The 26,158-nt window shown below is 41.9% G+C and overlaps 1 protein-coding gene across 3 annotated transcripts in view; it reads left to right on the top strand.

Moving 5' to 3' along the window:
• Positions 1 to 26,158, top strand: part of HIVEP1 (HIVEP zinc finger 1) — a 193,531-nt gene that overhangs the window by 86,936 nt on the left and 80,437 nt on the right. For all 3 annotated transcript variants that reach the window (XM_045005283.1, XM_045005284.1, XM_045005285.1), the window contains one exon: positions 22,865 to 22,918. In XM_045005283.1, the coding sequence (XP_044861218.1) occupies positions 22,865 to 22,918 (54 nt within the window). The remainder of the gene's footprint in view (positions 1 to 22,864; positions 22,919 to 26,158) is intronic.

The following is a 26,158-nucleotide window of genomic DNA, read 5'->3' as shown; positions in this document are numbered from 1 at the left end:
CCACCCACCATTTTTCTAGAAGTCTCAGTTCCAAAAATTAAGTATCTTACTGCAAATGAGTTTAATAAGTTGGATGCAAGTCTTTCTACTGTTCTGACCAAGAGTTGATTTGTGTAAATCCCTTTAAAGGACAGAAACCCTTTTGAAGACTTGGGAGTCCCTTGACACTCTCTTCCGCACATAACTGTTCAAGTGAGTTCTCTCCAGAGTTAATTGTTCCAAATGCAGTATGGAACAGTGTGCATATTTTTGTTGCAGCTTACTGTGGCTTTCTCCCATGCAGTCCTCACCAACCCCTCATCTTCAATCAGACTGTATGAAATTGAGCATGAATTTAAAAATAAAGGAAGTGCTATGCCCATTCTTGAATTACACATAGGGCAGCACCCACATATCCCTGGTCCCAGCGTTGCACCCCAGAAATGTACCGTCTTGCACTGTTCCGTTTTTTACTGAACGGTACAGCCTCATAAGGTCCGTCAATTTGACAAAACTTGATTATGCATCACCCTTTGTTAACCTGAGTAGATTCCCCAAACACTTCAGCTGAAAATACAATAGACATAAAACAGATTTACTAGCTAATGAAAGATAGATTTTAAGTGAGTAAGTCGTATTGGCATAGAAGATCAGAATTGGTTACAAAAGGAAATAAAATATAAAATTGCAAGCTAATTCCTAAACTTTACCGTGCTAATAATTCTAAAAGCAAAAGAATTTCTCTCACCCAGAACTTCACCGGCAGTTCTTGCTAACTAGAATGTGTTCTAGTCAGGACCAGTCCCTCCCATAGCCTCAAAGGAGTTTCTTTGTCTTCCCGATGTTCCTTGTGTAAAGATGGTGGAGGAGAGGCAGGTGAAGTGATGATATCACTGTCCCCTATCTATACTCTTCTTGCTTTCAGGCATAACCCTCCACCCAACTGGGGTGCTGTGAAATACATAGTGTGTCTCAGGAGAATTGCAAATTTCTTGCTCACACCTTTTGCCTATGTGAGTCTTGAGCCCTCTCTGGGGATGACATTCAGGTCTTTTGTTTATAGGCCCTTCTTTTTTTCTGAGAGGTTAGTGTGTGGGCATTTCCCAGACTTACAGCATGTTTCAGTAACAAGACATGTAGCAAAATGTCATCACTTGCTATACATTGATGCACACATTTAAACAGGACAATGAGTTTCAGCAAATCATGGCTTTTCAAATGATATCTCACATTGTACTTTGTACAAAATATCATAACCACATACAAGTGGTGAATATGGGAGTACAGGGCAGTGTTCCCTCTCATTCTTTACGTCCATGTGCGGAATGAATTTTATGTGTACCAATATGGAGGTGATGTGTGACATATCACCTTCATATTGGTGCACATAGCCCCCCCCCCACACATGAATTTAGTTGAGTGGTTCGTAGTGTGGGACAGGCCTAGGGTTCTGGGGTGTGGGTGTGTGTGCGAGCTCTGGCTGGAGGGGTAGGGTCTGGGGGTGGGTCTGGGGGGTTTGGGGTGCAGGAGGGGGTTCAGGGCTGGGGCAGAGGGTTGGGGGGATGAGGGTTCCGGCTAGGGGTAAAGGCTCTGGGATGGGGCCAGGGATGAGGGGATTGGGGTGCAGGAGGGGGCTCAGGGCTGGGGAAGAAGGTTGGGGTGAGGCCAGGGATGCAGGCTACCCCAGGGCTGTGGTGGGGAGAGAGGATTTCCCACAGCCCTCTCTTGCAGCAGCAGCTCGGGGCTGGGGGAGAGGCGCCTCTCCCGGGCCGCGGCAGCTCCAGCAGGGCTGGGCCGAGGGAGGGGCTCCTCTCCCCCAACTGCAGCAAGTGTGGGGCAGGTCCACGCTGGGGCCGCCTGGGAGGTCCACGCTGTGGGAGAGGTATCTTTCCTAGCTGCAGCCCTGAACCCCTGCATGGGGCTTAATAGGCAGCTGCACTGCTGCTCAGTTAGAGGGAATTTAGGTACAGGGTGTTATTTTGAGGTAGAGTGTGTCACAACCAATACAGAGGATTTCACATTTGTAAATTGTTATATAAATTGTCTTTTCTGCTGTTTGCATAGCACCTACTGTAATGTCTGGCACAATACAAATAGTAAAATAAGAATAATATTGTGACACCTGGGTAATGAGTAGGATATTAATTGTGATTCAGAATAAAAGTACGATTGACCATAAAATATCTCTAATGGATTAGGTCAAAAACTGTTTCTAAGATTGAAAGTCCTTTAGGGGAGAGAGAGTGTCTTCCTTTAGGTTTATCTCCAAATATTCCAGATTTGGGGTTAATATATTATAAAACATAGTACACAGTTTATTCCATTAGTAGCATAGCTTACAGGGTTTATACAGGATGGTCTAACCCATGCAAATGAAGAGAGTGCAGTTACATTCTCAAACCTGTCTGGTATGTATGGGAACAATTTCAGGGAGAAAATGGTAATGTGAGAAATACTACTCATTGGCTTAAAATTAAGAATGTGCTTAAATGTTTGCAGGATCAGGGCATGGAAGTAATCCATTTTAAACAGTGGATGTATGACTGCCTGGCCTCCCTTAATATGAAACTTTAAATCCTCTTTTTGTCAGAGGAAATCAACATTTGTTTGAGACATGGTCCCACTAGGTGCTGAGTACCTTGCAAGTTCAGCTTTCAATACCTACCTGAATTGGTGGTTAACAGGTTAGTAGCTACTAGAGTTCAGTTTCTAGCATTTCTTTTAAAAAGATGAAATGACTTTATAGTTGTTTGCCGCTTCAAAACTGCTGATGTGCTTTGAATATGGTAGTGAATTTTCTTAATACAATTTTATTTCTTTATCTTTGAGCCAGCAGCAGTACAGGACTTCTCCCTTATGCCTCTAATCTCATATGAGCATGTATGCCAAAGTGTTTCCCTTCCATTCCCAAGGCAGTAATTTGGGAAGTGTCTGGCTAAGTCAGATGATTTAGGGTAATTAATGTACAACTTTCCTGCTGATTTCCATTTTCCCTGATTAATTTTCCTCCTCCACCTATGAGAAGCATTTTCCATTTGGAGCTGGAATGCCACTCAAGCTATTTGCCAAGAATATTTGAGAGTATTTAAGTCTGTACCATTGCACTTTCCATCCTCTGTAAACATCTGACAGAATTTCCTTATTAAGATCTCCATATTGCCTAAAGATTGCCTGGATTGCTACACTTCTCACACAGCATTCTTTTACTCAGCATTTCAGTTTTATCTTAAAAATTGACATCTGAAATCTAATTTCAGGTTTAATAGGCTCAGATCTGTCAAGTTTTATTCACTGTGACCCTGATCCTGTGAGCTGCTGAGCACTGCCTGGGGAAAGGTGGTGATCACTACACACAGCTACTTTGACTTGAACGGAATGGGTTGAGGGCACTCAACACATCGCAGGAGACTTTTTTACACCAAATTTTTGGTAGTTTTTAAAACTTTTAAAAAAAATTATAATTTGTAAAATCAAACTTTGAGTTTAATTTGCCAGTTTTAGTTTAAACAAAACTCATTTGTTGGAGCTCTAGGAATAGAGCAAAAACTGTGTGTGGCTATTGGATAAATAGGTTAGAAAGGCTAATCCCATGTTCACATCTGGAATTTTAACAGAGCAGTAATGTATCATTGTGGTTTTATTTCATTTTGCGCTCAGATATAGTTTCCTAAATCTTGTTCTACTGGCCAACTCATATCACTTTCACCATTCACATAAATATGCACGTTTTGTGTCGAATACAGTGCAGAATTTTTTGATCATGGGAACAACTGAGAAACCTCCATGTTCATTTTTAATTAGGTTACCCTGGGTCTTAGTTGAGTGGTTGTCAATTTTTCAAAGGCTTTTCAATTTTATCAGTTCCACTTTTCTTGTAATTTACCTTTGTCACAACCGATACTTACATTTCATGCAATATGAAATGAATAGGAGACAAAATAATTTAATATGAAAAAGATCAACTTAGGCAAAATTTTAATTAAATTAGGGCTGTCGATTAATCGCAGTTAACTCACGTGATTAACTCAAAATTAATCACAATTAATTGCAGTTTTAATTGCACTGTTAAATAATAGAACACCAATTGAAATTTATTAAATATTTTTGGATGTTTGTCTACATTTTCATATATATTGTATTCTGTGTAGTAATTGAAATCAAAGTGTATATTATTTTTCCTTACAAATATTTGCACTGTAAAATGATAAAAGAAATGGTATCTTTCAATTCATTTCATACAAGTACTGTAGTGCAATCTTTGTCATGAAAATGCAACTTACAAATATAGATTTATTTTTTGTTGTTGCATTGTTTTGTTTTTGAGTGCAGTCATGTAAAACTTCAGAGCCTACAAGTTCGCTCAGTCCTACTTCTTGTTCAGTCAATTGCTAAGACAAACAAGTTTGTATACATTTAAGGGAGATAATGCTGCCAGCTTATTTACAATGTCACCTGAAAGTGAGAACAGGCATTTGCATGGCACTTTTGTAGCCAGCATTGCAAGGTATTTATGTGCCAGATATGCTAAACATTCGCATGCCCTTTCATGCTTCAACCACCATTATAGAGGACATGCTTCCATGCTGATGACGCTCATTAAAAAAATAAGCATTAATTAAATTTCTGACTGAACTCCTTGGGGCAGAATTGTATGTCCCCTGCTCTGTTTTACCCACTTTTTGCCATATATTTCCTGTTATAACAGTCTTGGATGGTGACCCAGCATGTTGTTCATTTTAAGAACACTTGCACCTCAGATTTGGCAAAACACAAAGAAGGTACTAATGTGAGATTTCTAAAGATAGCTATGGCACTCAACCCAAGGTTTAAGAATCTGAAGCACCTTCCAAAATCTGAGAGGCACGAGGCGTAGAGCTTGCTTTCAGAAATCTTAAAAGAGCAACACTCTGATGCGGAAACTACAGAACCTGAACCACCGAAAAAGAAAATTGACCTTCTGCTGGTGGCATCTTACTCAGATAATGAAAATGAACATGCATCGGTCTGCAGTGCTTTGGATTGTTATCGAGCAGAACCCGTCATCAGCATGGACACATCCCCTGGAATACTCATAGACTCATAGACTTTAAGGTCTGGTTGAAACATGAAGGGACACATGAATCTTTAGCACATCTGGCACTTAAATATCTTGCAACACCGGCTACAACAGTGCCATGAGAACGCCTGTTCTCCCTTTCAGGTGACATTGTAAACAAGAAGCGTGCAGCATTATCTCCTGCAAATTTAAACAAATTTATTTGTCTGAGCGATTGGCTGAACAAGAAGTGGGACTGAGTGGACTTGCAGACTCTAAAATTTTACCTTGTTTAATTTTTGAATGCAGAGGTTTTTTGTACATAATTCTACATGTGTAAGTTCAACTTTCATGGTAAAGAGATTGCATTACAGTACTTGTATGAGGTGAATTGAAAAATACTATTTCTTTTGTTTTTTACAGTGCAAATACTTGTAATAAAAAATAAATATAAAGTGAGCACTGTAAACTTTGTATTCTGTGTTGTAAATAAATTCAATGTATTTGAAAACGTAGAAAACATCCAAAAATATTTAAATAAATATTTAAATAAATGGTATTCTATTATTGTTTAACAGTGCGATTAATCGCGCGATTAATTTTTTAAATCTCTTGACAGCCCTATTAACAATACAAAATAGTGCTGTTTTCCAGTATGAACCGTATTTCCATTAATGGGCTTTGCTGGCAAAAGCTTTGCAGTGTAGGCTATCCGTCAGTGTGTCTCCTGCAGGGTCTCCCCCTTAGCAGTTGCTGATCACTCACCTCTCCCCGTCTTCTCTAGTCAAGATTTTTTTTTAACAGTCCTTTAATCTTAGGCCCCAGCCTTTTAAAAATATAAACTTGTTAACATATGCAGAGGCAGTTAGGTGCATCCCAATCAAGAAGCCAATTGTTCTCTTAATGACCCTTGAAATATTTCCTCCCCCCATATTTTATCTTTAGTAATTGATAAGTTTCCTCCTTGTCCTTTCTAAAAGCCCCTTTTAAAATCAAATCCATGTAGTTAGAATAATATGAATCAAGTAAAAGCAGCAAAGAGTCCTGTGGCACCTTATAGATTAACAGACGTTTTGGAGCATGAGCTTTCGTGGGTGAATATCCCACATGCATCCGACGAAGTGGGTATTCACCCACGAAAGCTCATGCTCCAAAACGTCTGTTAGGCCTGGTCTACACTAGGACTTTAATTCGAATTTAGCAGCGTTAATTCGAACTAACCGCTCAACCGTCCACACCAGGAAGCCATTTAATTCGAACTAGAGGGCTCTTTAGTTCGAATTCGGTACTCCACCCCGACAGGTGGAGTAACGCTAAATTCGACATGGCTAGCTCGAATTAGGCTAGGTGTGGATGCAAATCGAACTTAGTAGCTCCGGGAGCTATCCCACAGTGCACCACTCTGTTGACGCTCTGGGCAGCAGTCGGAGCTTGGATTCTCTGACCAGCCACACAGGAAATGACCCGGGAAAATTTGAATTCATTTTCCTGTCTGGGCACTTTGAACCTGACGTCCTGGCTGGACATCGGGGCGAGCTCCGCAGCACCTGCAACGATGCAGAGCTCTCCAGCAGAGGAGTCCGGCCAATCCAAGAATAGAAAGAGGTCCCCAGCATGGACAGACTGGGAAGTCCTGGATCTGATCTGTGTGTGGGGCGAGGAGTCTGTGCTGTCGGAGCTGCGCTCCAGCAAGCGGAATGCAAAGACCTTCGAGAAGGTCTCCAAAGCAATGATAGAGAAAGGATACAGCCGGGATGCAATGCAGTGCCGCGTGAAAATCAAGGACCTGAGACAAGGCTACCAAAAAGTCAGAGCGGCAAACGGACGCTCCGGAGCCCTGCCCCAGACATGCCGCTTCTACGAGGCACTGCATGCCATTCTAGGTGGGTCTGCCACCACTGCCCCACCAGTGACCGTGGACTCAGTGGATGGCATAGTGAACCTGGACAGTTCCTCCTCGATGTTCGCCGATGGGGAAGATGAGGAAGGGTCTGTGGAGGACAGCGCAGGCGACAGCGAACACAATACCGCTTTCCCTGACAGCCAGGATCTCTTCATCACCCTCACAGAGATCTCCTACCAACCCTCCCCGGCCGTTAACCCGGACTCTGAATCAGGGGAAGGATCAGGCGGTAAGTGCTATAAACATGTAAACATTTATTTTTTATAAAACAGGTATAAAAAAATAGAAATACTATATATAAAATTTTCAATGAAAAACTATATGAAAAGTAGGTCCACACATATAGGGATTGAACAATAATCCTCCAGGGACAATTCAAGAAAGGTCTTATTTAGGTCCTCGAAAAGCCTCCGCAGGAGGTTCCTGGGGAGAGGTGCCTTGTTGGGTGCTCCGTGGAAGCACACTCTTCCGCGCCAGGACATCCTTATGTAGATGGGAATCATCGCCTCCACAAGCATGGCCGCATATGGTCCTGGTCTCTGCAGGGCTTCCCTTAGCATCCGCTCTTGTGACTCCGAGGGACCCGCATCAGGGTGATCTCGTTCATGAAATGCTGCATCTAATTAGGGCAATTAGTGTATTGTTACTGTTGTGAATGGTTGACTTTTACTTTGCATAACAATGACCCTCGCTTAACAGCCACGTGTTGTAGGCCACATAGGAAAAGCATACATTGATCTTTCCCGTGCACTGGCGGGAGTGGCTGGAAAAGGGTCAGAGTATATGATTTCCAGATTGCCTTTAGCGGGAGGGCACAGCTATCCATTAACTGATAAGCAGAATGTACTGTAAGGCTTACCAGGACTGTCTGCTAGACGGATTCAGCTGTCTCTCCCCACTTGTCCGCTCTCCTGTGCAATGCCGCAGCCAATGAGAGCGTATTCCGAAATCTCGAACTTGTCCTGAGATCTCATGAGACTTGCTGCCCTGTATGGTCTTGTTCAGAGAAACTGACTAGACTGTGTTCACTGTTCGCAAACATGTATCTGTTCAAGGAAATCAGTTACTTTTCCCATCACACAGCTGCGGCTCTTTCCCGGACTGCCCCGGCATCCCCCTCGCAGAGGCTGGCGCAGATTAGGCGGCGAAAGAAAAAGACTAGGGACGAGATGTTCGCGGAACTGATGGCCTGCTCCAGAGCCGAGGCGGCAGAGCAGAGACAGTGGAGGGAGACCCTATGTCAACAGCATCGCACACACATCGAACGGGAGGACAGGTGGCGGCAGGAAGACCAGCAGGCGACTCAAACGCTGCTTGGGCTAATGAGGGAGCAAACGGACACGCTCCGGCGCCTTGTTGATGTTCTGCAGGACCGCAGGCAGGAGGACAGAGCCCCCCTGCAGTGTATCTGCAACCGCCCTCCCCCGCCAAGAAGTCCTGCCCCCCCCTCACCCAAAAGTACAAGACGGAGGGGCGGTAGGGGCCGTGAGAACTGTCACTGCACCACTGCATAGCGCTAATGTACCACACACCTCTCACGCTATACATTTGTAGAAGTGCTTCCCTTACAGGCTCACCCAGTCCCAAATCCAAGTTTCATCCCCCCACTGTGTATTAGATTATTAAAAGCTGTTTGCTGTTATTCACTGTTTCGGTCACGTCTTTCGTGTCAGAGGATTTTTTTGTGTATGGGGTGGGGGAGGGGATTTATAATTGCACGGTATAGCCTACATTACCAGGGTACAGACTTGGGGCCATGATCAACTGCAGGGCACACATACACTGCAGTCAGTAGGCACCAGGGTCACTCTGTGTGGTGTATGCTGCCCCGGGTCATTCTGTGATGTGTATGCTTGTCCAGGGTCCTAGCGCCTGCCACCCCCTTAATGTTAAGGCACGCTGCCCTTACCATGCACTTCCACCGTAGCAACGAGCCTCTCCGCTGCCCTGAGCCCCAACAAGAGCCCTCATCCACGGACAGATACTCACCCTTCCCCCACACCCCTCACCCCTTCCTGCGCCCAAACCCGCAGCCCAATGCCGTCATCCAAACCCCTATCCAAAGAAGGCACCACTCGCCCCTTCCTGCAAACCCACCCCTTCCTGCAATCCCTCCCCTTCATGCACAACCACTTGCAACCGTCCCCCACCCCAGAGACCTATGTAGGAGCAGGAGGATGTCATTCCTCTATGGAACAAGCGGTCTGTACATCAGTGCACACCGTGCCCAGCACAGTATGCGTCCATGTTTCAACACCTGAACAGAAATGCAAAGTAAAACAAAGATTTATTAATAATGAGTGTAACAATTAATTTGCTTTAAAACGTGCTTTGGAAGTGGGGGAAACTTTGAGAACGGGGTATGTAACCGCAGATCGAAATCGACACATACAGACACAGGCCCAGGGTCAGTTTCTCTTGAAAGCAAGTGGAGAGTCATAGGTTACACTGCTCTCCGAGGAAACTTGCTTTCAAAGCCTCCCGGATACACAGCGCTTCCCGCTGGGATATTCTCTCGGCACGGGTGTCTGGCTGAGCGTAAACTGCAGCCAGGCGATTTGCCTCAACCTCCCATCCGGACAAAAAGGTCTCGCCCTTGCTCTCACAGAGATTGTGTAGCACACAGCAAGCAGCAATAACTACGGGGATATTCTTTTCGCTGATGTCCGAGCGAGTCAGTAAGCTCCGCCATCTCCCCTTGAGACGTCCGAAAGCACACTCCACCACCATTCTGCACTTGCTCAGCCGGTAGTTGAAGAGTTCCTTCTCTCTGTCCAAGGCGCCTGTATAGGGCTTCATGAGCCAGGGCATTAGCGGGTAGGCTGGGTCCCCGAGGATCACTGTAGGCATCTGCACATCCCCAACCGTTATTTTGTGGTCCGGGAAGAAAGTACCTGCCTGGAGGCGTTTAAACAGACCAGAGTTCCTGAACACACGCGCGTCATGAACCTTGCCCGCCCACCCAACGAAGATGTTGGTAAAACGTCCCCTATGGTCTACCAGTGCTTGCAGCACCATTGAAAAGTAGCCCTTTCGGTTAATGTACTCGCTGGCCTGGTGGGCTGGTGCCAGGATAGGGATGTGAGTCCCATCTATAGCCCCACCGCAGTTTGGGAATCCCATCGCGGCGAAGCCATCTATGATGTCCTGGACGTTTCCGAGAGTCACTACCTTTGAGAGAAGTTGCTCAACGATTGCGTGGGCTACTTCAATCACAGCAACCCCCACGGTAGATTTGCCCACGCCAAAGTGGTTCACTACTGACCGGTAGCTGTCTGGTGTTGCAAGTTTCCAGAGGGCTATGGCCACTCGCTTCTGCACACTCAGGGCTGCTCGCATCCGGGTGTCCTGGCGCTTCAGGGCAGGGGACAGCAAGTCACACAGTTCAAGGAAAGTGCCCTTATGCATCCTGAAGTTCCGCAGCCACTGTGATTCATCCCAGACCTGCAGCACTATGCGGTCCCACCAGTCCGTGCTTGTTTCCCGGGCCCAGAATCGCCGTTCCACACCATGAACTTGACCCATTGCCACCATGATCTCCACGGCGCGGCGTACCCTGCTTTCTGAGAGGTCTGCGCCACTCTCCTCACCGCGCTGCTGGAGCCTCCTCGCCCGATTTCTCAGCAGCTGACTGTGGAAGAGGTGGACGATAAGGTGCGAGGAGTTGACAACGGCCATAAGTGCAGCGATGATCGCAGCGGGCTCCATGCTCGCAGTGCTGTGGTGTCCGCGCTGTAACTGACAAGAGAAGGGCGCGAACAGATTTCCCGCCGGAGCTTTCAGGGAGGGAGGGCGTGATTGACGGTTCAATGACAACAGTTACCCAAAAGCACCCTCGACACATTTTTCCCCCAGCAGGCATTGGGAGCTCTACCCAGCATTCCAATGGGCAGCGGGGACTGCGGGAACTGTGGGATAGCTTCCCACAGTGCACCGCTTCCAAAGTCGATGCCAGCCCCGTTACTGTGGACTCAGAAATTCGAATTAGTGTATTTACTGTGGATACACAAATTCGACTTCATAAGGTCGAATCCACAAATTCGACTTAAGTAGATTCGAAATAGTCTTGTAGTGTAGACAAGGCCTTAGTCTATAAGGTGCCACAGGACTCTTTGCTGCTTTTACAGATCCAGACTAACACGGATACCCCTCTGATATATGAATAAAGTAAACTGAGTTACATCATATAAAAAAGAAAAATACTGATACCTCCACAACTTGCCTGCAGTATAACCCCTGCCATAGACCTGTACTAATGATATCTTGTCATTCCATGAATTGGCTAAGAAATCACCAGCCTTTGTTGACTTCAACCATTTCCCTGTCAGAATCTGGAATGGATACTTGTGGTTTTTTTCTTTGATTTCTTCAAATGTAACTGGAACAACTTGCCCCTTATGGTTGCGGTTATTTTTTTATTTACCTTTTTCATACTGTTTCTATATTGTTCCTTTAAAAAAAATCCTATACTGAGTTATGTAGAGAGAGCATATAAAGCACAAATTAAAGGTTGAATAGTAGCTCCACTAGCAACTTATATAATTAAGAACATGTTAGCTATAATGATCATTCAGTTCTATGTATATAGGTAATATTTGGCTTTCTGTGTAGAATATCAACATAGCAGTGTAGTAATTATTTCAGTAGTTTGTTGATTAGAAACTCTGCAAGTGCAGACACTATTGCTATCATTATTTGTACTTGGTTATATAATTGAAACAGCTATAAATAAAAAATAATTGTCTTGTGTCACGGCTAATATCTGAGGTAAACATAGTAATGCCTTGTTTTGTGGCACTACTGGGATAGTCGCTATCCTTCAGTGTAATGAAAACTAAAGCGATTACATAATATACTTATTCATACAATGTAAAAAGATGCCTTCATCAGATGATTCAGCTGTTGATCTTTCACCTTCTTTACTTCTGAGTGGTTTGCTTGATAGTAACTGTGGGTTTTGGTTGTCTCCACAGATTAGAAGGTACTTAATTCTTTGGGTTTGTTTGTTTGTTTTTTATTTTTCTAAACTAGTGATGCAAGTAGTCGTCATCCAAGGATCGATCTATCTTTGTCAGCCTATTTTGAGCAAGTTTAATAATCAATTCAAACAGTATAAAAATTCAAATAGTATCAAGATAAGATAACATTGTGGAGGTGATTAATTTCATAGTGTGGAGGATTGACTTTGGACCTGATTTTTCAAACACATATAATTTATGCACAAGTCCCACTAAGCTATGTGTAGTTCAAAAGCTTGTCTCATTCACCAACAGAAGTTGGGTCCAATAAAAGATAGCACCCCACTCACCTTGTGTCTTATGCTTAAAGTAACACACACACGATCGTAAGATTGGAGCCTTTGTGTATTACGTTTAATATATACACAGTTACGGCACTGAATGTTTCACTAATGTGGTACGTATGTTCACTGCTTATGTACATTTAGTCTGAAAATTATAAAGCATGTTATTTAACATAATCAAACCTCTTTTTAAAAATACAAAGCATTTCTTAAAATAAAAATGAGTGAAGATTATTTTATGTTGATTGTTTTTTTTATTATTTTAATTTTTAAATGACAAATAATAATTTAGGACACATAATATGTTGATAGTGTTCAAAGTCAACAGTAAGAAAAAGGTTCATGAAAATTTTCCTGAAATACTTTTGTCTGATAAGTCACTGATCAAATAGATACTGGCTGGTAGAATACTTTACACCTAAAGAAACACATTAAACTCAAAATATTAATACTTACGCATTTATAATAGGTAGTTTCAGCAATTAAACCTTCTCTGAATCTGCCTGCCAATTTTTAGAATCAAAACATATTGTCTCATTTGTAAGAACTTTTTTTCCATTCCCTGTTGCTGCATGAAAGATCCACATGGTGAGAGACAACTGAATGTATGGGGAACCGGTGAAACTGACAATATACAAAAGCAGTGTCCAGTTCACAAACCTGAAAAATAGGGGCAATTATTGTCCAGTGTAGTCTTTTAGTTACAATAATCATGGATGTTACTTGTAGCACTATTAGGTAAAGCACTTTCAGACAGACGTTTGACTTTAAAGTATTTAATATATGTTCTTATCAATATACTACGAGCACCTTCCAGTCATGCATTAAACTAACATTTGGCATGTGTTAATTGTGCTCTTATCTTCTCCCCAGGGGGAGAAGTATATGCAGTGAAGTGTCTTGTTTTGATAGGGCTTTGCTTGTTTCAGGGTCTGTGTTTTGGACGGTATATTTTTCTTTTAATATGCATGTTGCTATGTTAGAGAAGACAAGGTTGAAGAAGTGTGTCTTGCACTTGGATCTGATGAGATTTGTGATGGGGCAAGTTCAAGGGCAGGTCTACACTAAGGGCGGGGGTCGAACTAGGGCACGCAAGTTCAGCTACGTGAATAGCGTAGCTGAACTCGAAGTACCCTAGTTCGAACTACTTACCCGTCCAGACACCGCGGGATCGAAGTCCGTGGCTCCAAGGTCGACTCCGCCACCGCCGTTTGCAGTGGTGGAGTACCGGAGTCGACCGGAGCGCACGGGGAGTTCGAACTAGATTAGACGCGATAGTTCGAACTCCGAGAAGTCGAACTCACCGCGTCGACCCGGCAGGTAAGTGTAGACTAGCCCCAAGATGTTTGGTAACATAATTTTTGTGGCTTTTTAGTGCTAATTGTCTATTTCAGAGGGTTGGATTCTGTGGCAGGAAGGTAGTGGTGGGAGTTTTGGACTAGCAAAACAATCTTCAGTACAAGGGATTTACAGCACTTACAGATACTACACCTACTCGCTCACAGATTAACTTGCTCCTTTACAAACCTCACCACATTCAAGTGCAAGACACATTTCTTCAACCTTGCCTTCTCATAGGAAAATGCATATTATAAAAAATAACCCCCCTCAAATCCTCCCAAAAAACAAACACACAACCCTATCAAAACAAGACACTTCACTGCATACACTTCTCCCCCTGGGGCAAGGATAAGAACACAATTAACATATACCAGATATTAGTTTAATAGATAACTGGAAGGTGCTCGTACTATGTTGATGAGTAATGTATAAGAACATATACAGAATAGAATACAAGTGACTTTCAAGGAAAATACCATATATATCTGAAGATGGCAGTTCTCTCTGTGATAGGGTATAATGTTTTAGCTGTAGCTTGTGCTGCTGAAGAAAGAATCTGAAACGGAATGATCTTTATGTTGGATGCTTGTCAAATAAAGATGGCTTTAGTAGAAAACCAGGTTATTTTTAATAACATAAATCTGAGAAGTAAAATGGTATTTATTGCCTAGGGAGTGATGTTTAATGAAAATGCTGGATAATGAATACAATTGAAAGTTTCAGTTAACTCACCTGAATCTTTTTGCTGTACTAATGTGTGATTGACTTGATACTTCCAATTTTAACAGGTGGGTATATCTCACAGGTGCTCAAACACTACGTGATGAGGGAATATAAAAGTCTTGGTTGATGGGCAGAAAGATGTTATCTTACTCAGAATTCTCTCCTAAATTTTGTATCAAGTAATCCATACTGTATGTAATAATTTTCTAAACTGTGTTTTACAAACGACAGCTGTGGCATTGAATAAAAATGCAGCAGAAGTAGTAGTTCTCTAGTGAAACACATTTTAAGAGGGTGCTGTATCCAATTCCCTAAAGCAAGAAGAAAATCGATGCATTTGTTAGCAGGATTATTCTGGTCAAAGCAGTGGTCGTGAAATGGTTTTTGGTTTTGTTTTACTAGAGTCAAGATAAGCAGGTTTATAAGGAGCTAAATGTTTTCTCCTGGCAATGATATAAGAGCTGATGCTGCCATTGCCTGCTCAGATTTTAAATATAGGTTTTGTATCTTGATATTGATGGTGTATTTGTACTACAGTGTGACTAAAATAAGGAGAAGTACCGGTGAAGAGTGAAAATCTATAAGAAGCCAGCCCTGGGGTGCGTCTTCTCAAGGGGGAGCAGGACCCAAGCACTCGTCTAAATCTGTGGGTGAGAGGGCTAAACGTAAATGTATATACCTAGGAACAAAGAATGTAGGCCGTCCTTAGAGGATGGAAGACACTATCCTGGGAAACTGAGACTCTGAAAAAGGGGTAATGCAATCCTTGGATGCCAAAACAAGGAAATCTCAAGTAGCAGTAAAGAGGTTATTTTACCTCTGTATTTGACACTGGTGGGACCGCTGCTGGAATACTGTGTACAGTTCTGGTGTCCACAATTCAAGAAGAATATTGATAAATTAGAGAGAGTTCAGAGAATAGCCACGAGAATGATTAAAGGATTAGAAAACATGCCTCATAGCGATAGACTCAAGGAGCTCAATCTATTTAGCTTAACAGAAAGAAGGTTAAGGTGTGACTTCATCACAGTTTATAAGTATCTAAACAAGGAACAAATATTTGATAATGGGCTATTTAGTCTAGTAGAGAAAGGTATAAGACGATGCAGTGGCTGGAAGTTGAATCTAGAAAAATTCAGACATAGTAAGGTGTACATTAAAAGTAATTAACAATTGGAACAACTTACCAAGTTCATGGTGGGTATAAATCAAGATTGGATGTTTTCTCTAAAAGATCTGCTCTAGGAATTACTTTGGGGAAGTTCTGTGGACTGTTTTTTACAGCAATTTAATGTTATTTAGCAAGTTATTTTTAGTACATCTGATGCTTTTCTAAAGAAAAAGAGGGAAGAAGTATTTATAACTTTTGTGCAGAGCTTGAAAATATATTATGTAATGTAACTCCACAAACCTTCACAGTAAACCAATTATTCCTGTAACTGAAAAAGCAGAATATATTGTTTTATCAGACGTATCCTGAGGCCATATCTACAGATGGAAAATGTGTTAGCTAGCACATTTTAACTAATTTGATGTTAAATACAGCTTAGTTTCTGGTGTTGACAGAAGCAACACGTTATCTAGTAGTGGTTAACAGTAGGAATCCCGCTTAGGGTAAAATCATATGTAACATTATGTTAATTAAAATGTGTTAGCTAATACCTTTTTAAACACAATGCAGTTTCTCAGTATAGACAAGAACTAATGGTTATAAATGTGTAAAAGATACAGTACGGTATACGGTTTTGTCATTAAGGGCACGTAATCAGTGATGAGCTGCCAAAATCTTAACAACCGGTTCCCTATAAAAAGTTCTGATTTAAAGGGGGGGAGCGGGGGAGGGGCCGGGGCAAGGGGAGACATACCCGTGGGGCCGGGGGCCCCTGCAGGGCCTGGGGCAAATTGCCCCACTTGCCCCCCCAGCAGCCCTAGAGCTTGCAGCCCCCTCCCCCTTTACCTTGCCGGCAGCTCAAAGCAGCAGGACGACTCCAGAGCTCAGCTGAGCTGCCCAGCTGCTGGCCATGCTGCAGCTCTGTGGTGGGGGGTAGACATCCTCGTGGGGCCAGGGGCCCGGGTCAATTGCGCCACTTGCCCCCTCCCCTCTGGCCAGCCCTGGAGCTTGCAGCAGGACCCCCCCACACACCTTGCCAGGCCTCTCAAAAAGCGGCAGCAGGATGACTCTGGAGCTCAGTGCCGGCAGCTGGCCACGCTGCAGCTGGGGGAAAGCGGGGGAAGGGCCGGGGGAGCCTCAGCCTCCCCAGCTGGGAATCCTGGGAGCAACAGGATGGTCCGGCCCGCAGACCGGAGTTCTTTGCCCACCCCCTGGCCCTTTAACAACCGGTTCTCCATGGATATCTAATTTTAGCAACCGATTCTTGAGAACCTGTGGGAACCAGCTCCAGCTCACCACTGGACGTAATTCCTCTCACACTTGTCTGTCAGATCAGATTGAGAATTAGTGCCTTAGGCCGTGTTTACGCTACTGCCGCTGCAGCAACACAGCTAAAACGATGTAACTGTGCTGCTGTAGTGCCATAGTGTAGACCAGGGATCGGCAACCTTTCCGAAGTGGTGTGCCAAGTTCCCTGTAATTTAAGGTTTCGCGTGCCAGTAATACATTTTAATGTTTGTAGAAGGCCTATAGTATATAAATAAACTATTGTTGTATTTAAAGTAAATAAGGTTTTTAAAATATTTAAGAAGCTTCAGTAAAAATAAAATTAAAATGCAGATCTTATCAATTTAGTGTGATCCTTGCCTGAGATCCTTGTCTAGGGTTCCAGCCACCAGCCCCACTCAGCCCGCTGCCGGTCTGGGGTTGCATTCACTCAGCCAGCAGCGGGCAGAACGGGGCCGGCATGGGGCTGAGTGGCTCAGTCCGCTGCCAGTCTTGGGTGCCGTAGCACTCAGCCCGCTGACGGTCTGGGGTTCCGGCTGCCGACCCCTTGCCAGTCAGGGTCCCAGCCGCCGACCCCGCTCAGCCTCCTGCCAGCCTGGGTGAACAGAACCCCAGGCAGGTGGTGGGCTGAGGGGGGCTGGCGGCCAGGATCCCGGCTGGCAGGAGCTGGCGGACTCAACCCCAGACTGGCAGTGGGCTGAGTGGTGGCAGCGGCCAGGACCTCAGACTGGCAGCAGACTGAGCCACTCAGCCCGCTGCTGGTCTGAAGTCCTGGCCACTGGCCCCGCTCAGCCAGCTGTCAGCTGAGTGAATGGAACCCCTGACCGGCAGCGGGCTGAGCGGGGCTGGTGGCTGGAACCCCAGACAAGGATTCCAGGCCCTGTTCAGCTCGCTGCCAGTCTGGGCTGAGCGGGGCCGGTGGCCGGGACCTCAGACCAGCAGTGGGCTGAGCGGGGCTGGTGGCCGGAACTCCAGACCGGCAGCGTGCAGGGCATGGAAATTTTTACAGCCCTGCATGATGTAGCTAGGCTGACATACATTTTAGGGGTAGACTAGGCCTTAGAGTGTAAAATCCTTGAGGCGGGGTACATACCCTGCTCAGTTTTATAAAGTGCTATGAATATTTGCAGTGTTCTATACATGATTAGTAAAGGTATCTGTCTGGTAAGTATTGCTGCAAACATGTAGTACTCAATGAAATTCTTAGTAAATTAGAGCCATGCCAATCCATACACCTCAGGTACAAACAAATTTGGAAGCTTCTCGTTCTCACTTCTCAGCAAATATTTAGTAAGAGTGCTGTAGTAAAGTGTTATGAAGTATTAAAATTAAATCTTAAAAATAATTAAAATTATAATTACAATTAAAAATTAAACAGAACTTGTCAAATATGTTATGGAAGTAAATTTTGTGTTGCATTATTCTTGCTTGTTTGGCCACTCTGTTCAGTATTTCAGAATCAGGGGTAGCTGTGTTACTCTGCATCCACAAAAACAAGAAGGAGTCTAGTGGCACCTTAAAGACTAACAGATTTATTAGGGCAAATAAATCTGTTAGTTTTTAAGGTGCCACTGGACTCCTCATAGTATTTCTGAATGGCTCTCTGTCAGTACAATATTGACGTTTTTCTAAGTTCAGAATGCTTGAAACTCATCTGTATTGATGCATATGTTGCAAAGAAACACTTGTATGCAATAGTTATAGTAATTTATTGAAGGATATAGCAGGACTTGCAGGAAGTGAAAAAAATGTCTTGGCTGTATACAAAATGTGTAGTTACCTAGTTATTATTTCCATTATCAGCTTCTCATTGCTTAAGGTAACAGACTATGCTACAAGTGGTTAGGAATTTCTGATGGGCACTTGTTATAGTTTATTTGAAATAAGGAAAACAGAATGCACTTTAGGGACTCAAAATACTTCTTAATAGTCCTTCTGAAGATCTAAGTAGAATGCAGTTTTGTAGCTCTTAGTATTTTCGAATATACATTTAGATGAAAAACCTGCTAAATTATCTGAAGAAAGGCAAACATTATGTCTTATGTGCTGTGTATATGCCAAAACATATGGGGAAATGAGGTGGATATCCCACTTACCGTTTTGGATTGCTAAGTAGCATCTTAGGAATCTTAAAGATTATCTGGTTCACAAATACCAGTCAGGGCTGGAAGGATGTAGACAATGTTCATTTCCAGATTGCCTGTGAATCCCAGTGATGTAATATACTTTAAAATGTGTCATATAGATATTAATAAAATATCTTAGTGCTTCAACTGTTAAGTACATAAGAACATAAGAGTAGCCATACTGGATCAGACTAAAGGTCCATCTAGCCCAATACCCTGTCTTCTGATCATGGCCAATGCCAGGTGCCCCAGAGGGAATGAACAGAACAGGTAATCATCAAGTGATCCATCCCCTGTTGCCTATTTCTCACTTATGGCAAACAAAGGCTAGGGACACCATCCCTGTCCATCCTGTCTAATAGCCATTGATGGACCTATTCTCCATGAACTTACCTAGTTCTTTTTTTAACCTTGTTAGTCTTGGCCTTTACAACATCCTCTGGCAAGGAGTTCCACAGGTTGACTGTGCATTGTGTGACAAAATACTTCCTTTTGTTTGTTTTAAACATGCTGCCTATTAATTTCATTTGGTGATGTCTAGTTCTTGTGTTATGAGGAGTAAATAACACTTCCTTATTTACTTTCTCCACACCAGTCATGATTTTATAGACCTTTATCATATCCCCACTTAGTGGTCGTCTTTTCCCAGCTGAAAAGTCCCAGTCTTATTAAGCTCTCCTCATACGGAGCCATTCCATACCCCTAATCATTTTTGTTGCCCTTTTCTGAACCTTTTCCAATTCCAATATATCTTTTCTTGAGATGGGGCGATCACATCTGTACGTAGTTTTCAATATGTGGGTGTACCATGGATTTATATAGAGGTAATATGGTATTTTCTGTCTTCTTATCTATCCCTGTCTTAATAATTCCCAACATTCTGTTTACATTTTTGACTGCTGCTGCACATTGAGTGGATGTTTTCGGAGAACTATCGACAATGACTCCAAGTTCTCTTTCTTGAGTGGTAGCAGCTAATTTAGACCCCATCATTTTATAAGTATTGTTGGGATTATGTTTTCCAATGTGCATTACTTTGCATTTATCAACACTGAATTTCATCTGCCATTTTATTGCCCAGTCACCCAGTTTTGAGAGATCCTTTTGTAGCTCTTCACAGTCTGCCTGGGACCTATCTTGAGTAGTTTTTAAGTAATTAAAGAAATAATCTTTAGAAGAACAGTAAAATGAGATTGTCAAAGAGGTTGTATTTCTCTCTCCCATGAAAGCAATCGCGAAAGGGGTGTATAAAAACTGCACCTTTGATGCTTCATATTTTACTTTTTTTTTTTAGTAATTGTCTTTGACAGATCTTTTCCCAGGGGAAAGCATTAAAATAAAAACAGGGTACATTTCAGTTATGCCCAACTCTGAGAAGATACAAGTATATAAAGTCTGTATTGTATAAAGTCAGTCAGCCTGCCTAGATATGTGAACAACTCCTTAATGCTGCCTCTTGCAATAGATTCATCATTGGGGGCCTGATGCTGCAAGCTGCTGACAACCCTCAATTCCCACTCGAAAGAGACACTTAGCACCTCACAGGATCAGGCCCGCTATACAAATTACTGCATGTTGATTTGGGTTTGAGACAATCTTTTATATGTAATATACTTAATTTTTGCGTATCTACAAGCATCTAATATGTATGATATATGCTTCCAAATTGCTGTTTTCTGATTTGCTATTGTTTATGGTAAACAACTAATCACAACTAAACAAATAACACATTTTAAATAAAACTTTCTGCTTCAGGCTGTGGGTCACATCCAGCTCCCACTAAAGTCAATGACAAAAACCCATTGACCTAAATGGGGGCAGGAGTTCACCCGCAGGACTACAGTTGTCTTTTTCGGCTGTTTAATTCGATATAAATTTGAGGGTCAGTCCTTTAAATGTGCACAAGCTATCCCATTGTATTGTCTGGGACTGTTTACAGGAGTGATGTTACTCGCAAGTGTAAATGTTTGAAGGATCGGGCCTCTGTGTGCGTAGTGAATATAAATCCTGTATCTTGTTAGTTTTGAGAGTTAAAAGTACAAGATGGAATAACTCATAAAGCACTTACTCTCCGAACCCATAAAAGAGTATTTGTATTATAGTTCTCTTCCTTTACTTTTTTTCAAAATTAAAAAAAAATATTGAAAAATAACTGCAGGCTGTTACATCAGTTATTTACAAATAGTGCTGGTGAGCCAAACCCTAACAAATCTTTATGGTGTGTTATTGTTTTGTCTCTCAGATATTAGGAAAGACAGTAAGAAGGCAGAGTCTATCATGGAAAAGTTCACTAGAGGATAGATTATGGTGGACGCTTACATGGCCTCACATTGGGTAGTGGGAGGAGGTAAGGCCAGCCAGAACTGCAGCTCCTGTTCTCCTGAGAGTACACTAGCTACTACCAAGATTCTCCCCACCAGGAACAACTTACCTGAAAGAGGGTGGGGAGTATCCAGAGCTAAGGTTCCATCCCTCCAGTGTGAAAATCAAGAGTTCTGAGTGTACTACACCCTTTCAAAGCACTTCACCAGTACAGCCAGAGAGCTTCAGTGATTCTCCTGCAGCAGTGCAGTTCTGCCTCACCACCAACTATGCGCTGTCCAATGGGACTTGGCCTCCCAAATCACTTAGTTGCTTTTGAAAAATTTACCTCGTATCTAAATGCTATAATCTGAACTCAGGCCTTGATAGATAAGTAAAACCGGAATTGGTTCATATCTTCAGTTACTTTGTTTTTAAGTGTTTGCATAGGAATGTCCAAGTTTACCCGTGTGTGTGTTTTCATATTTGGGGATATTAAATTTAAAAAACAAACTCACTCCCTAAGGTGTTATATGCATCTTTAAGATTTACGTACAATGCATGGAAAAGATACTACATCACAGATGTGGAAAAACTGAGATTAACTTCCACAGTAGTATCTCTTATTTAAGATGAGACTGAGGTATAGTTATACCTAGAGCGGAAGTCTTTGAACCTGATTGGGTTCATGCAGTCTTCCTTGGGAAGAGATGTGTGTGCAGATTCCCTGCTCCCTTGTGGAGTACAGGCTCAGCTACCTCTACAACAACATTCCGCACCACCACCTCTTTTCCCACAGAACATGTGGAGGGCTGTTTGCAGGACCATAGATCTGCAGGTGGGGAGGCTGGCCAAGGAAATGGGTGTCTTCCTGCACCTGCACATAAAAATAAATACATCTCAAGGTTGTATTAGTTTCCTACTACTCCCCATCCCTGCTTGTGCGCACACATGATGAGGTGTCATGGTACTGATGCCCACTGCAGAAGCCTTGCCACTATGGCTCCATTGGATCCCTTGGTAGGGGTGGGTTGCTGAGAGCACAGCTAGCATGAAGGCACAGGTTCTCTGCACAGAGGCCCTCCTGCTGGTCTATGGGTATGTAGGACAGTTCCATAGTTGGATAAACCACACACAGCTAATGGAACAATTTCCATCCCTTTGCATTGTCCTTGGGCTTTACCATGGGGAAGCGCTGTTGGGCCTTTTGATTCTACCCACATCAGTATTTATGGAAAAACAAATTTTGTTTGTGATTTATATTACCATAATCCTTAATGCTGTAATAACATTGTAACATTTTAACAGCACTTGATGTTTTCTAAGATGTGTTAAAATGTTTTATATGTCAGTAATTCACATTAATGCCTATTTTTTTTTTATGTAGTCCATTGGGCTACATGAGTTACTGCAGATAATGTGAACATGTTGTGGTTTACTTATCAACTGCATATCCCATAGCAATGCTTTTATTCCTTTAGTTCTTATTCTGTGTATGTTAATATATCAGTAGCAATTTAGCAAATGTAGGTGCTAGTACAACACAGTAAGATTTTACTTGGCAGTATTACTGTAATGTCTTGTATGACTTGCACGATATATTTATTTATGTGTGAATGATATATTGCCTGTAAATGTCAATGAGATAATCCAAGAAAGTAGTTAGCATATTAACACCAAGCAGATATTTTCAAGAAATGACTTTTTTACAACTTTATTTTATATTTTAATATGACGTATTTTTTTTCTTAAACAGACAAAATTGAAGAAGCACAAAAAGAACTTAATGAAACAGAAGACCAGCAGAAAGGTAAAAAAGCAAAACCCATTTATGGCAAAGCTGATCAAAGCCTTTTGAAGTCTGTGGAAAGTCTCCCTTTGGTTTAGCTGGGCTTAGGGATAAGCCAATAGAATGCATGACTGTAGAGCAAATGCTATGCTAACTTCCAGTCATGCTAACAAATACTTGCTTAAATTTAACCACTTGAGTTGTCCCAATGACTTTGACTGCTGAGGTGAATAAAGTTAAGTCTGTACTGACATTTCAGCTCATACTAGGCGTTAATTATTAATAACTATCTTCTGTCCATGATGATCAACCTGTGATTGGTTTATATGGATTACGAGCGGACACTTATCAGTTACTTTAAAATACAGATGACTTCTGACAGATGAAATCTGTGTGGCAGAGACTAGTGGTCATGTAAGGTTGGCTGACAGCAGTAGCATAGGAGATTGGTGCTTTGTGTCGTATGTTAAAGGCATTCTTCTCCTCCTTGATAGTGTGTTCGAAGTGTTATCTGAGCTGTTGCAGGTGATGGACAGCTTGGTGAATCTTTGATGTTGTTGCCTGGAACAGAGTTGCTTATTTTTTTATACGAGTTTCATAATTTTTTTACAGATCATAGTTTCAGACTTTATTGATAGCCCATCTGCAAAATAGAGATTACATTTGCCTACATCATAGAGGTGGTGTTGTATCCTAACTAATGTTTGCAAAGTACAGGTTCAATCAATGGAAGAAATGAAAACTTTTAGTATGAAGAGAAGCAACCAGAGGGTCTTTTTAGGAAAAGTTGGATGCAAGCTTTTGTTGTTCTGCATCAGGGCCTTGACATTTCACCAAATATTTGTAAAGGGTGAAGAAAACAAAAATAAAAGATTAAATGATAAAATCATCAGGCTTAAAGCTGTAGTGCTGTATTTGAGTATCCTTTTCAAATTTAGAGACTCTTCCATTTCCACAATTCAGACTTTATACTAAACTAACCACTTCTGGCACATTCTTATTTAGTAGATCCTAGATCCCTGTATATCTTCAAATCAGTTTATAACTGCTTATCTAAGTGATTAAAAACACAATTTTTTTTATTGTCAATCTTGCAGTCTAAAAGCAGTACAGCTCTGGGAGAGTAAACTAGGCATAATCAATCAAAATGTTAACTATGTTCAGGGCCATGCATGCAGCCGACATAGCTGAAATTATGCGCCTGGTTACACCTGTGCAGCCCCACTGAAGGCGATAGGGTTGCCAAAGTGTAACTGAGGGTACAATTTGAAGATGATGTGGTTACAGAGGTCCAAGTGATGACATTCGGCTTTCAGAATCTACTATTGGTAGTGACTTCACTTTCAGCTTTTAGACCAAGTTTGTGAGACTGGCAGTTACAGAATTTGATATGGAAATAATTGAGACAATAAGTGGAGAACCATCTGCTACCATTTTTAACAAAGTCTCTTTACAGAGTAGAAATGCACTTTTCCTCTTAGAAAAACTATTATTTATTTTATGTTTTGTCTGTATGTTGTACCTAGTGAACCACTTGCTAGTATGAGCTAGATTCTGATGGATATCATTTGAAGAAGCAATCAAATTCTTAAGGATATTGAAAGATTGAAAAGAATATTTGTATAAAACTGAAAAAGTAATTTAAAATACAGATGCTTTCATATAATGATGATGAAACTAAGTAAAATATACACAAATTCACCTAAAGTATATGTGTTTCTTTCCTTCTTTCAGTTCTTTTGTATCTAAATTACCAAATGGTCTTTTCAGTTTAGAGATTTCTTAGATAAGTGTCTTTCCTATTTAAAATAAATTGGGTAATAAATTCCACAAACTTACAAGCCAACTACTGTTTGGTAATATTGTAATTTACATACCCTGCTTGTAGAGGAAAATGTTTTCATGAGGTGGTTATACATACTGTTTTTTCAGCTGACGGTAATTTGCCAGTGATCAGATTTAGAAATGACTAGAGTGTGTGTGGTGGAAAAGCCACAAAAAGAGTTTGTGCTAAATGCACCTTGTTTTCACTATGTAAAGTAGTCAAAATAAGAAGAAAATTGTAATAGATCTTTTTTTTTTATCAAAGACAGGGAGAAAAATAAAGCAGAATAGCAATATTTATAGACAGACTTCTCTACCTATGGACCCTTACATGTTCACAGCATGTCCCCACTCTTCCTATCATCGCTCATTCACTATAGAAAGGTCAGCCCCTGTCTCTGGTTGACCCATAATGCACCCTATTGTCATCTTGTTAAATTTCAAATAAGAACTTTTATGTTTCCTCCCATGTGGCCTTCCTCACTTGGAGGAGCTCCCTGTAACATCAGCAAAACTAACTCATCATCTTCCTTCAAATCACTTCTTAAAACCTTTCTTTGCCATGAGCTGTACAAAATCCATGACAACGGTTAGGCTGCTGTTGTGCTGAGACCACTGCCTGTCAAGCTGACCAATACTGTCTCATTGTTTCCTTGTACTCTGCCGTGGGTCTGTCTGTATCCACCTGTTGTCTCTTGTGATGCGCTTAGATTGTAAGCTCTTGGGATCGGAGACCATATTTCTGTTCTGTTCTGTTTGTACGGTGCCTATACAACGGGGTCCTAGTACATGACCGAGGCTCCTAGGTATTAAGATAATTTAAATAATATTTAGAATAAAGCTACAACTGGAAAACCAAGACTTTTTAATTTACAAATATCTTGGACCTGATTACATTACATATACATGAGAGAAGAAACAGTTTGACCATTCTTAATTAAAATGAAAAAAACAATTAATTTATGCAATACACTGAACTCCAGTGTGACTTAGGAAAGAAAGGTTGCTGTTGTAACTGAAGCACAGGACTTTACCAGGTTCTAATAATACAGGTTCGTCACAGTCGTACTGCATCTCCTGGGACAAGTCACTTTACTTCTCAGTCTCCATCTGTAAAATGGAAATAATAGTAATATCTGCCTCATAGGATATTGAGAGCCTCAATTTGTTAATGTTTGGTAAGTGCTTTCAAACCGTGGATTAAAAGAGCTAAAGTAGTACAAAGTATTGTTGCTAATCACTGGCAAGAAAGCACATGGTGAATACAGATACTGTCAGCATCTCCAAACACCGTTCCAGCCTTACATACTAAGCTTAGCTAACGCTGCAGTGAATGAATTTTGAACACTGAAAAGTAGGCCCTGAAAAGTCAGTGGCTAAAATTCTTAGTGTTCCATTCTTCTTTCACTTCCTTTGTGTGCATTAAGGTATGAATTG

This window comes from Mauremys mutica, chromosome 2 (genome assembly GCF_020497125.1).
Source record: "Mauremys mutica isolate MM-2020 ecotype Southern chromosome 2, ASM2049712v1, whole genome shotgun sequence".
Classification (NCBI taxonomy): Eukaryota; Metazoa; Chordata; order Testudines; family Geoemydidae; genus Mauremys; species Mauremys mutica.
The sequence above is the reverse complement of the archived record's forward strand: the minus strand, read 5'-3'. Positions and strand labels throughout refer to the sequence as shown.